The 15,716-nt window shown below is 33.0% G+C and overlaps 2 protein-coding genes across 2 annotated transcripts in view; one reads left to right on the top strand and one right to left on the bottom strand.

Annotated features, from left to right (window-relative positions):
* NOS1 (nitric oxide synthase 1) overlaps positions 1 to 3,835 on the top strand; it is a 50,725-nt gene extending 46,890 nt beyond the window's left edge. Inside the window, exons 16-22 of the mRNA XM_073088340.1 lie at positions 45 to 198; positions 516 to 685; positions 1,174 to 1,384; positions 1,852 to 1,939; positions 2,513 to 2,780; positions 3,106 to 3,297; positions 3,659 to 3,835. Coding sequence (XP_072944441.1) covers positions 45 to 198; positions 516 to 685; positions 1,174 to 1,384; positions 1,852 to 1,939; positions 2,513 to 2,780; positions 3,106 to 3,297; positions 3,659 to 3,778 — 1,203 coding nt within the window. The 3' untranslated portion in view covers positions 3,779 to 3,835. The remainder of the gene's footprint in view (positions 1 to 44; positions 199 to 515; positions 686 to 1,173; positions 1,385 to 1,851; positions 1,940 to 2,512; positions 2,781 to 3,105; positions 3,298 to 3,658) is intronic.
* A 521-nt stretch (positions 3,836 to 4,356) lies between these two features.
* LOC140753606 (cilia- and flagella-associated protein 299) lies at positions 4,357 to 10,496 on the bottom strand. The gene is made up of 4 exons (XM_073088341.1): positions 10,198 to 10,496; positions 8,955 to 9,132; positions 7,835 to 8,032; positions 4,357 to 5,585 (listed from the first exon to the last, which is right to left on the bottom strand). Exons 1-4 carry the CDS (start codon positions 10,365 to 10,367, stop codon positions 5,415 to 5,417), a joined length of 717 nt encoding a protein of 238 aa, XP_072944442.1. The 5' UTR covers positions 10,368 to 10,496; the 3' UTR covers positions 4,357 to 5,414.
* Positions 10,497 to 15,716: the final 5,220 nt, after the last annotated feature.

Raw genomic sequence — 15,716 nt, 5'->3', positions numbered from 1 at the left:
TATAAAGAAAATTATAATTATATATTGTAAATTTTATATTCTAGAATGAATTAAAGTATGAACCGGGTGATCATGTTGGAGTGATGGCTTGTAATCGTAAAGATATAGTCGATGCAATTTTGGAAAGACTGACGGATGTAGAAGATTGTGATAAACCCGTGCAACTGCAGCTTTTGAAGGAAACACTTACAATTAATGGTGAGATAAAATATATTTGAGATGAAACTACTAAAATGTTATTCATAAAACCAAAAATTAGCTCGGCATTTATTGAAATTTGCAAATATTATTAAGTGGTTAATAACTTAAATCAAACTAATTGATAAAACACAAAGTAAATTTAATCTCTATAAGCCAATAATGAAATTAAGTTTATGCTAATAGAACCTTTGTTATCATTTCGATAATAAACCCGCCAACAATATACGTAGTTAATAAACCTATGAAGTTTGTTTCATCAAATTCATACCACTTTTTCAAAATGCAAATAATAACCGTATAAAAACAAATTGTAGGTGTAGTTAAAACATGGGAGGATCATGAACGCATCCCAACTGTATCACTCAGGGATATGTTCACACGATTCTTAGATATAACGACTCCACCGACTACCAAAGTATTGAAGTATTTGGCTGCTGCATGCAGTGATAAAAATGAAGCTGACTATTTGAACGAGCTAGTCGAGGTAAGTTTAAGTCTTAGAGGATTTTGACTGTGGGATTGATGTCGCCAATTTGACTTAAATATGAAGTCTGCATCATCTGCGTCTTATAATACAGACCACATTTGGTTATTAGCGACCATACGTTAGACTTTTAACTTTATTTTCCTAAGAATTAAATAATTTATTATAAATATTCTTTAGCATTTTATTGATAAAAAAATAGATATTACTATATCTTTTAAAAATAATTTACCACGGAAACCTGATAGTTACAATTTATATGTCGTGTAAGCAATAACAAATGACAATGTTAAATATTGTTCTTTTGTAAGCAAAGATAAATAAAAATAATTTATAACAATTCGAAAAAAATCAAAAACAAACGACAATGTTAAGCAGTTTGTTTCTTTGTAAAGCTGAAGATAAAAATAATTTAACATTTCGGAAATATTTTCATACTTCGCTTTCTGCAAATCAATTTTTAATTTTCGTTTGGATTTATTATCCAGGATTCCAACAAATACGACGACTGGAGACACCACTACTACCCGCACCTAGCAGAGGTGTTGTCGCGGGCACCCTCCTGCTCGCCACAGGGAGCCTTGCTAGCAGCCATGTTGCCTCCCCTACAACCGAGATTCTATTCTATATCATCTTCACCTTTAGCTCATCCGAACAGAATCCACGTCACTGTTGCTGTTGTTGTCTACAAAACTGAAAGTACGTCCCATAAAAGTACACGGTCTTTTCTATAATTCGTCTCTTTTACAAATTTGTGTATCCTCAGTGCTAACTTTTAAGTTGTAATTAAATCAAATTTTGTTTTGTTTCATTTTGTAAAAAACTCAAATTCTTCTCCACTTATTGCTTAGTTATTATTCCTTTAAATTAATTATTTTTTATGAATTATTAAATTCAGTATTCCACCAAATTAATTTTCACTATACACTAAACCTTCAAAATTAATTAATTTGTATCTCTACTATTATATTTCAAAATGTCTATATATTTCAGGGCACCATAACCATTCTTTACTAAAACCGTTACTATTTTGTTAGTTTATAAAAAAATCGAGATTTTCAATATCAATTCCATAACAATGTTATTTGAAACAAAATATAAACATCTGGTTCAGAAAACTGTTTTATATGATTAGTAGAAGTTCATTTTGAATATTAAATTCTCAGATGGAGAGGGATCAACGCATTACGGCGTGTGTTCAACTTACCTCCAAAGTTTGAAAGCTGGCGACGAACTTTTAGTATTTATAAGGCAGTAAGTGAAATTGTTTTTGTTACGAAATTTGAGTGAGTTAAATTGTTTTTATTTTACATACGGTAATGTTTTGGCAAAGAGTTTGCATGTCTTAAGTAATGTAGACTACCCATATAAGTATACATATTATGTATTATGAGTATATAGTACTAGATATTTTTACTTTTCAATCTAAACTACTCCTCCTAACTGGAATTCTATTACGAGTACTTTTACCACGCTTTTATTAGCTTGAACTGTATATATCTATGTAACGGAATCTTTGATCTCGATTTTTACCCACTGTGAACGGTCCGATTAATTTAAAATTTTGAACAATTATCAAATACCGATGACAATACACGATTTTAATAATTTTATCCCATTCTCTTCAGGGTCGTCAGGAATCAGAGTTACCGATTTTTCTTGCGCGAATTTTTTTAGCGTGGTTTATAGTATTTTAACTGTAATTATTAGTATTTTCTTTAAAAACATTCGTTCATATAAAATTCGATATCCCAGTACACAGAAAACTGAAGAATATATTTTGGTCCTACGATTCAGATTTTCAAATAGTCTTTTTATTCTTAACAGAGCACCCAGTTTCCATATGCCCAAAGATATATCAGCGCCTCTCATTATGGTGGGCCCTGGTTCCGGAATAGCGCCCTTCAGAGGTTTTTGGAACCACCGAAGGGAGCAGCTAAAGACTTCAAAATCTAAGGCTGGGCCTATGTGGTTGTTCTTCGGCTGTAGATACAAGACTATGGATTTGTATAAAGAAGAAAAAGAACAGGCGTTGGAAGAAGGAGTGTTAACGAAAGCAATGGTTGCGTTGTCTCGGGAGGATGGTGTTTGCAAGGTAAGATGTGTTTCCTTCTGATAAATTATTACAAAAATATTTAAAAGAAGGAAAGAAGAAATAATTATGGAGGCATTCTATTTTTATGAAAATTGATAACAAAGAATAATTAATTATAGAAGTATTTTGATGAGACTGAATTGACAACTGTGACCAATTTCATATAGAAAAAACTATATCTGAAGTGGAACACTGTTGCGTTCCCACTCGTGAGAACTAAAATAGTTTCCTCATGTGTCAATCAGCTGGCATTCACGCTCTTCAACGAATCTCAAAAATGCAGCACATTTTTTAAAATAAACATGATTTCTCCTGTTTATTTCAGAAACATGTTCAAGCTCTTATAGAAGATGAAGGGGCTCAAGTTGCTCGTATGCTAGTGGAGGAAGAAGGCCACTTCTACGTGTGCGGGGATTGTAAAATGGCAGAGGAGGTTCAGCAGAAATTGAAGGAAATCATCAAAGAACACGCTAACATGACTGATGATGAAGTGGATGAGTTCATAATTGATATGATGGTATGTAGTTTAATAATTACAGGATTGAGTTTTTGTTATTTATTGGCATAAATATATATAGTGGTGTATAAAAGTTTAAGTAAAGCGTTACACAGCTTATGTTGAAAGCAAGGTGATTTTATTGCTTCATGTACATGTATATCAGAAATAATTTAATGAGTGGATGTACCATCCACAGATTTGAAAAATAAATAAGAGAAGATTTTTGAAGTTTAACAAGGATGATTTCCTCTTCCTGAGAACGAAGTTAAAACGCCTTGTCTTACCAGTTCAAATATTATGAAACCAACAGCTTATTTAACTTTGATAGTTAAGTGTACTACTAAGTTCCAACCATTTTAAATCAATTATTTAATTACAGGATGAAAATAGATACCATGAAGATATATTCGGCATCACTCTACGAACATCCGTCGTGCACAGCGCTTCGAGGGAAACTGCAAAGCGAACTCGGTTGGGGTCCAGTCAATCTCAAGTTTAATTCATAGATTGCACTAATTCGATCGAGAAATCCATTTCACGTTTCGTTACGACGCTTAAATACGGATTCAAAGTCTTTTTATGGGAAAGAAACTGCTACTTTTTTAAAAATGTCGGCGAATTAAAAGACTTTTATTCATAAAGAGATAGATAGATTCATGAATAGAGAAATAGATGTACGAGTGGTCGATAAGGAGAAAGAAAGACCTAATTTAATTGATATAGCACCGTACGCTGAAATTTCTCAAATAACTAATAAATTTATGGCAAAAATATAAAATACCAATGGGATTAACTATTTTTAGACGAGTTGAGACAATCTGACAAGCAGATTAATATAGGCTATGATAATGATAATACAATTATATTTAAAATTTATTGATATATTTTAATCTTACATATTTCATAAGTTTATAGGTATTTTAAAAAAGCACATAAGCTAAAAAACGATTTTAAATGTTAATTACATTTTAAGTATTTTTTTAAGTACTTCAAAAATTCTGAAGATGAATAGTATATAATATCATTTATAATCAAATAACTTGACTGTTTAAAATAATAATTTTGGATATTTCATACTTGTTTTTTTTTTACTTAAATTACGGATACTTAGTATCAATTGATACAATAGTATTGCATTGGGGGTAGTTTTAATTTAGCTTCATAAACAAGATGGCGTCGCCATCGTCTCGTTAGAACCGACCTCACCCATAATATCGGTGATTTTACTTACGACTCGCAATTAGTAGATGATACAGACGAAGAGAATGGAATTATAGATTACAGAGGGCAAGATGTACTACATAATATGTAAGACAGAATATGTTGTCTTTTAATTTACTGGATTGTAATTGTTATTAGAGGATTCAAATGTTCTATGGATGTTTGTTTTCTTAGGTAGCAAAAAACATCCCACAATTTCCTCTTCTTTTCATTACGTTACATTACATACTTTTTTATAACCATGTTTTTTTTCATTCACGGTAGTAAGCTGTAATTGATAATCTAGATTTTTAACCTAAATGATGATCGCCACTTTTACTTACATGAACTTAAAATGAAAATTTGTCTCGATTTTTGTGACGTCATTAATAGATACTGGGTATCCGTACATACGAAATGTCTATGGGGAAGCATTTTAAATAATATAGGTCTTGTAAGTGCATTATGTTGTTTATTTTTTTTATTAAAACATACACTTTGCAATGATTTAATGTTAAGAGTATTATGTTCACGCTTAAGTTAAGCTTAACGTTAAGCTAAATTGAGATGACTTAAGATTTTTTTGTTTATGACCAATAAAATTACATTTATTTGAATTTGTCTATTTATTTTAAAGTCTCCTTCAATTATGTAACATTTTTAATTTTCACCTTTCTAGATCTCATACGAGTACAACAAGTTAATAAGTATTTACTTCACAGACTTAGTTTCTGTTTTCTGTTATTTCCACTGTGCTTATCTACTTTAATACTTCTTCTTTTTAAACACGATTACAACAAATTTAAGTCCTTCATCTTTATCTTTTATGTTAGCGACAACTCTATCTTAAGTTGTTGCTTTATTAGGCAATTGTCAGTATTATTGACAATTGTATTTCCGCCCTTGTGATTTCACTCCAAGTGCCACAATATTAATTAGCTCTTCCTCCTGACCACATGGTCGTATATTTCAATTTGTGTGTATTTTGGCGAAAATATTCTTTGTTTCATAGTGTTCTGACCAGGGTCTTGCTGGGGATCGGGACAAATTATCTTGTGATCGTGACGATTTTGAAAAAGCAGGCCCTTCTCGGGATCCATAATTGGCTGCAAAAGACAAAATGTCAATAAAGCACAATGACCGAAGTTATAAAATATTAAAACACACCAAATTTTGCCGAATTGTGTAGTACAGGAATTACACAAATATACGCAACACAAATTAAAAATGTCGACTTCATTAAGTAACATCAAATTCGGATGACACGTTTCATAGTTGTATGTTGTTAAACAATTGGATAATTCGTAAATACGTATGTCGTTAAGGTGAGCAAATAAAATTCGACACCCCATAAAAAAAATTACATTCGTAATATTTACAAAAGCTGACACTTGATGTCATCTACTCAAGGCAGTCATGCTTTTATTTTTTTTTCGTGGGGCATTAAATTAATTTTTTGGTCGAACACATCATGTTCACATGAGTGTCAATTAAACTGGAAAGATGTGTTTCAAACAGGTATTTACAAAAGGTATAGTCCTCGCCAAACTGGTAGTCCGCTCTGAAGTTGTTGCGAGCATGTTTAGTCATACAATTTACTAGGGCGACGCGATTCATTTCCTATATTCAGAGCGGACTAGCAGTTTTACGCGGACCAAGTGAAATTAGCTTGTAACATATAAAACCTGCTGATATCATGAAAGCACAGACAACAAAGGCACAGAGCTAATTATAAATGCAGCTCATGATGCACTGTATAATCTCACCGCACAGACTAATACTGTTTCGGCAAAATTTTCACTGAAATTCCGAGCATAAACATTTTGATAGCGGACAACGGTGACATAAAACTATGCTCCTGTGAAATATTCGCTGCTATGAAATCTTCATTTATGTTTTTTGGCATGTAACGGATTTTTGTTAAATTTATTGGAAAGTGTTTTTTTGAATCGGATACATTTTGAAAAAGTATTTTGAGTTCGTTTTAAAGCCATAACCTATTATAAATGTCGGCTTCACACGGTGATGCAAATGTTCTGGTTCCAATATCAAGTAACGAAAATATCAAGGCGTAAAATCATATATTTTATCTACATACTTAAATTTATTTACACTTTTACAACATTACCAACAGTAACATACCCAACTTCGTAATATCTACATTCCAACGTAATAGCTAAAAGAAATACCTGTCCCATATTGAATTGAAAACTGAAATCAACTTTTTACACCGTCGTCCACGTAAAACTTCGCTAGCAGCGCGCGTGACGTACGTAACGCAGTTCAGCTACACGAAACAGCGTTACACTCGCAAAAGGAATAGTTTATGAGATTTACGGACACTCGTAACTCGTGTCGCGATTGTTGGACCGAAATGAAAATTTTAGGAGAGAATATTTTAGTTAGTTTGTTAAAGACTCGGAATCAAGTATGTGTGATCGATTCATTCGAATTGCTTTAACTGATTAGTCACTGAGTGAGGCTAATACGAGTATTATTGTCTCAGTATTTTAATTGATCAATGTCTTTAATCTCAAGGTAATTTTTATACAAATACAAGTAGTAGTAGTAGTAATGTGTACCTACACACTCATTAAATTTAATCGTAGGGTGAGTGACATAAACCAATGTTTCAGTCACAATGCTGGGCACAGATCTCCTCTCAGACTGAAAAGCACTACGCTACGCTATGCTAAGTGTAAAATACATAGCAGCTATCACCAACGTCTGAATATTTTTTGCTTGAGACGTTTCCTACACCGTTATAATTAAACTTTAATAGGACATTGTTAGATTTTAAAGTCTTATCTACCAGTTTACCACTAATAGTCAGATCATACGAATACGTTAAGAAATATTTACGCGGTCAAGTAGCCTCGGTACATCGCACTGCAATGCATGCGAATACTTGTGGTTTAGCTTACCCCGTGGGAACTATTTATATGCAACGCTATTCCTGAAAGCGGCCGGCGGTCTCAATGGAACACTCACTTAAAGCTACCCAGTTTCTAGCTAGTTCATCGCCGTTTTTCCGATGGTTTAAATAAATAGTAACATTATTTTAACCTACTGCATGGACAGTTTCACACATTTCGACTCACTTACATAGACTTCGTAGTTGAAATAGTCCACAAACCGCACGAGCCTGTATTTCCTTAAAATTTTCAAACATAATACTCGTAGCAATATAAAATACCCACCATCGGATTTGAGCGTTAGACGCAATATAAAACAGTTCTTTAGTTCTGTACCTCTTAAGAAAATATCTTGACGGGATATAATAAGGAATAAAGAAATGATGCCGGTTACACCAACTAAATCAATACGTTACATAGCCAAGGGTTAGATCTTTCACCTTATAATTCCGGCTGATATTACTTCTCACAGTTCCATGACGCCAATGATAATACCCCAGGTCGTTGTCTTTGGGCCACAACATTTTGTTAGACTTAAAGAACGGCGTCCAGTCTTCGGAGACAAGTCGATGCGCGTAGTCGATGTAGCCCGATATCTCGAAACCTCCCTTCGTAAAATGTCGGATGAAGATTACAGACTGCAAAAATTAAGACACGATATTATTTTTTATGAAATAGAAGTAGCAAATAAATATGCACTTCACCTGATGGTAAGTGGCCACAGATGCTTATTTTTATTTATTTATTTTATTTTATTGTATTTTGGACACAGACAGTCATGTATTACATTACAACATCTTAAACTAACTTAATATATGTTATTCTAGACTTTGAGTGCCAACAATTTGTGTATTAAAAATACATTAGACAAGTTTTTAACATATTGAATTGTATCTCAAGGTACATTTTAGTGTGTTTTAGTAGTTACATATTACAAGCTATAATACATTTTTTAAATAAGGATTAATTAACTTTTACTTTAAATTTACTAGTTTTTAAATATTGAATTGTATCTCAAGGAACATTTTAGTGTGTTTTAGTAGTTACATATTATAAGGTATTATACATTTTTCAAATAAGGATTGATTAGATTTTACTTTAAATTTACAAGTTTAAACATTAGTAATTATCCTCAGATAAAATTAGTGTCCAACTTGAGATTGCAGATGCCTTACAAACCTTTGGGACTGAAGTGCAATGCCTCATATGTACCACACCCTTCAAACTAAAAAACGACCGCTGCTTAAAACTACGAAGTGTTCGTTCACGTTACTGAACCTACTTAAAACTAAACTATCAATTCTTTAAGTGAAAAATACGCTTACTAAAAGGAATCATAGGAAATTAATTTACTCGCCGTAGTAAAAATAATCATCTAAGCGCTTATTCAAACATAATTGCAATTGGATTTGAATCACTATCGAATGAAATTTAAAAATAAAATGAACGAATAAAGAATGGGTAAAGTTTTAGAAATGAGCTATGCTAAAAATAAATTGTTGACAAAATTTGTCTCGATAATATTCTGACTCCCGCTATTTAAAATGCACAAACTTTCACCTGCAAAATGCCAACTCTATTCGCACGTTCCCGAACAGCTAATTCCCTGTTAAACGGGTCTTCGACATCAGCTCCTTCGCTGACTTGTATGTAGGGTTGTACTTTTGGATATACGATATTGTATATGACTGAACGTCTCGCATAGAACTCTTTTTCCGATAGAGTATCACCGTTGGCTCTGAAAGTTTTATTTCAAACTAAATATTAATGGAGTGACACCATTTTATAGCCATGCATCAGGCTTTTGAGGTACACCACTGAATGTAGGCTTGCCTTAATTAGCATCGATGCAGTTTAAAAGTTAAAAGTCCTTATTAAAGATTCTCAAAAAGGATAATGTAAGTATTTTTAGGATCTTTAAAGACCTAAATATGTAAATGCCTAAAGACTACTCAGTGCCAGGTAGTTTGTTTTGTAAATTAATACCAGTTTCAATAAACTTATTTTGATATAAAAAAGTGAATGATTTTGAGAATGATAATGTCGCAGTAGGATCAATATGACAAACAATCACAAAGGTTCAAGAGGATTTATGTACAATGAAAAATATGTAGATACACCTGACTAATAAATATTAGTTTTCTTATTTATATAAACCAAACCGCATTCATTCGAACGTTCTACTCCAAAAGCTTGTTTTATCTGTATGGGATTTTTTCAAGTGAGACCTTTGTAGAATCTCAAAACTTGATTTGAAATTGCTGAGTAGCGTTCTCTTGGTCTTAAGAGTTAGATTAGTTCTATGTTTTTCATTAAACAGATCAGAGGAAAGCACTAGAATAAGAAGTTGTTTCAATTTATTTCAAAGGATTTAAAACGTAATCTGGAATGGAATACGTCGTACGAATAACATTTTGCGTGGATTTCAAAGTAATTAGACGGAACGATTAGTTAGATACGTTTAAGATTAAGGATTCGTATAAACCCAAAAATAATGTAATTTTGTAATTATATACGAATCAAATGCAAAAGGATAAATCTAGATACACCTTGTCTGGATAAATGAGAATGTAATTTAGTAAATCTGTCTTTAAATTTTGAAATGAATCCCTGATTAAATAATAGTTCAAGAACGTAAACTAACTTGACATTAGGGTATTACCTATTAGGGATTGACGATAAGGGCGCTTTCAAATAAATCGCGCGGTTGAAATGTGTAATTATGTTAAACATATAACGCAGGTATTTGCTTAGAAGATGCTTTTCCTTGCCTTAAACACGTCCAGATCAGGTAACAATTTACCTGTAGCCCAAAGCAGCAATAGTCCTAGCAGATGCTATACTCCTGAGATTTCGTAGATCAGCTATCTCTATGAGCGAGTCCAAATACTCCTCCCATGTATCGAAGGGTAGCAGCCGACGGTCAGCTTCAACGCTCGGAGGATATTCATTCTTTTTCTCCGCCATTGCCATAATTTTTTTGCTAACTAAATAAAAATAAAAAATAAAGTATCAAAATTAAAATACTATAAAACTGTAATGCATTGTAAATTGACACATGTATTTTTTATTATTATTTAGTTTGACTTTGTCAGTGTAATAACAGACGCCTGACAAAATAAATCAAAATCTATGAACACATCCATTTGCAGGTATGAAACAGACGATATAATCATTTTTAAAGTAAAATGTAGAATTATTCAAAGACTTTATTTGAATGTATGGATTTCTATGTAAAAAAAGTGTAAATGTTGGTTTAAAATATGTAGTGAGGAAAATGGCTATCTTTATTTTTAATATTTTTTAATTCAAAAGACCCATTGATACGATGTCGCTGACATGATAATGGCAATTCGAAATTCGACGTATACAGCGAAATAAATTTCAGAAAATCATTTTAAAAATCGATTTAAAGTAAAAATGGGAATTACGCAGCCGATCGGCGCGCCATTGTCGGAAAGTCAGCAACATCAGGCGGGAGGCGCTTCACAAAATAACATGTGATTTCATTTGCGCTCCAAATTTAATTTCGTTCAACATTCTGTTAACTTGCGCGTACTTACCGTAAAAATTGAGTTCATGTATTTGGATGTATAAATACACTAGAGGCACTCGAATATTTCAAGATTTTCCACGCTTTATGAGATTTACGTAAAGTACGAGTATAATTTTTTTAAAAATCACGTCCCACAATTCGACTGGATTTCACTCCATTGGTACACTCCACACTTATTGCCACAACTTAACAGTTACTTAAAGTTTGTTCTGGTTCTGGTGATGGTAACTGAGAGACTCTTAAATGACGCGTTCCAAGTCAATTCTCAAGAGTAGTAATGCACCTGTTGCCAAGTTCATTTGGGACTCCAATCCTATTTAGATTGAGTACGGGTGTCCATGGGCAGCAGTGCCTACTAAATGGATTGCGTGCTCCTTAGATACTTCAAATTCACCAAAGAAGTAGGTAGTTACCTAGGTAATATTTTTCTGCAACTGAAAGAAACATAACAAAGTTCGAAAAATTATACTTAGCTAAAAACGAACCCTACCTTTCTTCCTTCTAAATTTCTATTGCTATACTTAACCGCTTCTAAACTTCTTGAATATACATAAAGGTCCTTTAAGTACAAAATTCCTAGTTCCGTAAACCGAGCGCGTTAGGGATACGCAAAGCTTTGTGCGAAGTGTATTCGCTTTCAGATGCAAATATGTATTCGAATACGTGCCTGATTATTTCGAGAGCCGATTGTCTTACGTTATGCGTACAACGTTTTTGGCGAATGAAAATAAAGTTTATAGTAAAGCTGTTTTCAAGTGGAAAGTGCGTCGGAGTAAGTTATTTCCTTTTTTATTACTGTAATCGTTTTATTGGAGCTACAAAGAGGGAAAAGGAGGTTATTGCTAACGTTGGCAGTGGCTTCAATGTGTTACATATCACTGCACTGTAATATTTTTTCTCCAATAATTTTAATAAAAATATATAAATATTAAAATATCCAGGGAACGGCTAGAACATAAATGCATAGTGATGAGTCTATTAGTATAGTTATTTTAGTAGAATTAAAGAAATATAATATTTTACCATCTTATATATTTTAATATTTATTATGTAAAATGAATAAGCAACTTAGACGTTGAGCGAAACTCAGCCCCTGTATCTCTATAATCGCACCCGTATGACGGAAGTGCTAAGTTTCGCACAAGACGTATTTTGATGAAGCTTCTAATTTATTAGAGAATAGCTGTGGTTTAATGAATGAGAACCCATTTATCAATGGAATACTGCAGAGAAATTTGTATGCAAGTGAATGCCAAGTTCGTTGAAATATTTTACGAGATAATACAGATGAATTTCTTTTACATATTATATCTATACTAGTTCCGAACCGATGCTGTCGTAGCACGGCCGCTCCCCGAGCATGATCGCCTGATGAAAGCATACTGCATTATTTTAAAGTCACATTTCATATTATTTTGTTTCCGTATACGGTACGTGTTGCATACTAGTGTTTCATTTTAAAGCACAGATTTTCAGTGAAGAACAAATTTGCATTCACCGAGTACATTCGCATTATACGAGAAAATAAGCAAAGTTTCACATCATATTCATATTTCCTAACAAGATGGCCACGACTTAGTTGTACAGCACCAAATTCCACTGACAATTTAGATAACTTACCAATACCGTCAATATCCACCGTAAAAAATGTACTACCGAAGGACACATCTCAAAAGATAGCTGCAATTTTTGACAGTGATTCTAATGAAGATAGTATTTCTATTAGTGAATCGACAGATTCTTCATCTGAAGATACTTCTTCAGAAGTAAATTCATGCTACAACACAGACCCATCTTCAGCTACGAATGATGATGAATGGGAAGATATAATAAATAGTCCACTTAGTTTTGAAGAGTTTGAAGGCACAGTTGAAATTTCAGTCCCCTCCTATTTCCGTGAGCCAGATGAATATTACAAATTATTTATAACAGATGACATTATTAATAAAATAGTGGATGAGACTAATAAATACGCTAGTAAGTATTTAGAGTCGAACAATATCGCTGAAAAATCTCGTGCTAACTTATGGAAGGCAACAGATGCCAATGAAATGAACAAGTTTTTTGCTATTTTGCTAGCGATGGGCTTTGTGAAACTGCCTCATATAAACGATTATTGGTCTAGAAATAAGCTTTACAGAAATGAATATATAACTTCGCTTATGAGCAGAGATAGATTTATATTATTGTTAAAGTTCTGGCACTTTAGTGATAACAGCAATCCTACAAACGATAAACTGTATAAAATACGAGAAATACATGACATGCTGTTGTTGCAATTTAAAAAGGTACTCAAACCAGGAAAAGTTGTGGTGGTAGATGAATCCATGGTGCCATGGCGGGGTAGACTTCTTTTTCGACAATATATTAAAAATAAATCCCACAAATACGGTGTTAAATTGTATAAAGCCTGCACACCAGAGGGATACACATTTAACACAATTATTTATACTGGAAAAGGAGAAAGTGGAAGAGAAGTAAACCATGTCCAGAATGTAGTAATGAAACTTATACAGGATTTAGAAAATGAAGGGCGTATTGTCGTAGCAGACAATTTTTATTCATCTATTGGACTAACGGAAGCTCTAATCGACAAGAAAACATTCTATTGTGGGACTTTACGATCTAATAGAAAAGGGTTACCTAAACCTGTTGTCAGCACGAAATTGAAGAAAGGCGAAGTTATAGGTAAAATGAATAATAAAGGGATTAAAGTAATTAAGTGGTTTGATAAACGTCCCGTTATAAATGATGACTACCTGTAAAAACCATGATATCTCACTGAAAAATACTGGTAAGAAACGCAGTAGGACAAATGAAGAAATTTTGAAGCCTGAGTGCATAATAACTTATAACAGTTATAAAAAAGGAATTGATTATAGCGATCAAATGTCTTCCTATTATTCCACATTAAGACGTGGTCTTAAATGGTACCGCAAAGTAATGTTAGAATTGCTATTTGGAACGGCTATTATAAATGCCTTGATAGTGTACAACCTACAAAATGAAAACAAATTGACCAAAAAAGAATTTATTGAACATATAATACAGAGGTTCTCAAATGTGTCACTGAGAAAGAAACCATTGGTTCCGAAAATGGATTCAACATCAACTTTACCAACATCTACAGTTGGAACAGTTCATAACTTAACTATGAGTAACAAAAAACGGAATTGTTCAGGATGTTACGATAAATTACGGCAAATACTAAGCAGCAAAGAGGCCGGCAATAAAGTTAAAAAGGTTAAAACCATGTGTAATGCATGTAAAAAGACTTTATGTCGAGAATGCTATAATGAAAATCATGCGTCTAATACTATCTCATAATTGTTTATGCAATCTTTATATTTGAAAAATATATAGTTTTATCGATATTGATGTTTTTTTTTATTTTGCCCAACACTAAAATATATCGACACTTTTGCTAACCAGTGCGGATAACGGGTCGTAAAGATCCGCCAGGCAATCCCTTCATTTACAAAGAAACTATTCAGTGCATTCACCTACGATTTCAGCCTTTTATTGATTGTTAATTTATCTACATATTGCTATAAAAAGTAACCTGTAAACATTATACCTAAAAAGATAAATCCTTCTAAACCGAAATAAGTCAAACAGGTCTTTTCGACCCATCAACGCACCGGAGGCGAGTTGTTTTTCGGGTCTAATAGACCCCATGACGCACCCACTGAAAGTCATCAAATTTTGACTAACGCAGTGAACGTGTTAAATGACGCGTTCCAAGCCAATTCTCAAGTGTAGTAATGCACCTGTGGCCAGGCTCATTTGGGACTCCAATCCTATTTAGATTGAGTACGGGTGTCCATGGGCAGCAGTGCCTAATGGATTGCGTGCTCCTTAGATACTTCAAATTCAGCAAAGAAGTAGGTACTTACTTAGGTAATATTTTTCCGCAACTGAAAGAAACATAATGGTGCTATTAAGTAGAGCAATCCTAACAAAATTTTACAAAGTTCGAAAAATTATACTTAGCTAAAAACGAACCCTACCTTTCTTCCTTCTAAATTTCTATTGCCATACTTAACCGCTTCTAAACTTCTTAAATATACATAAAGGCCCTTTAAGTACAAAATTCCTAGTTCCGTAAACCGAGAGCGTTAGGGATACGCAAAGCTTTGTGCGAAGTGTATTCGCTTTCAGATGCAAATATGTATTCGAATACGTGCCTGATTATTTCAAGAGCCGATTGTCTTACGTTATGCGTACAACGTTTTTGGCGAATGAAAATAAAGTTTATAGTAAAGCTGTTTTCAAGTGGAAAGTGCGTCGGAGTAAGTTATTTCCTTTTTTATTACTGTAATCGTCTTATTGGAGCTACAAAGAGGGAAATGGAGGTTATTGCTAACGTTGGCAGTGGCTTCAATGTGATATGTAAGTACTGCACTGTAATATTTTTTCTCCAATAATTTTAATAAAAATATATAAATATTAAAATATCCAGGGAACGGCTAGAACATCAATTCATAGTGATGAGTCAATAGACTCATAAGTATAGTTATTTTAGTAGAATTAAAGAAATATAATATTTTACCATCTTATATATTTTAATATTTATTATGTAAAATGAATAAGCAACTTAGACGTTGAGCGAAACTCAGCCCCTGTATCTCTATAATCGCACCCGTATGACGGAAGTGCTAAGTTTCGCACAAGACGTATTTTGATGAAGCTTCTAATTTATTAGAGAATAGCTGTGGTTTAATGAATGAGAACCCATTTATCAATGGAATACTGCAGAGAAATTT

Source organism: Epargyreus clarus, unplaced genomic scaffold (genome assembly GCF_041222505.1).
Source record: "Epargyreus clarus isolate Ecla_fem2 unplaced genomic scaffold, WU_Ecla_fem_2.2 ptg000026l, whole genome shotgun sequence".
In the NCBI taxonomy this organism is placed as follows: Eukaryota; Metazoa; Arthropoda; class Insecta; order Lepidoptera; family Hesperiidae; genus Epargyreus; species Epargyreus clarus.
Note: the sequence above shows the minus strand (reverse complement) of the source record. Positions and strands in the feature narration are given on the sequence as shown.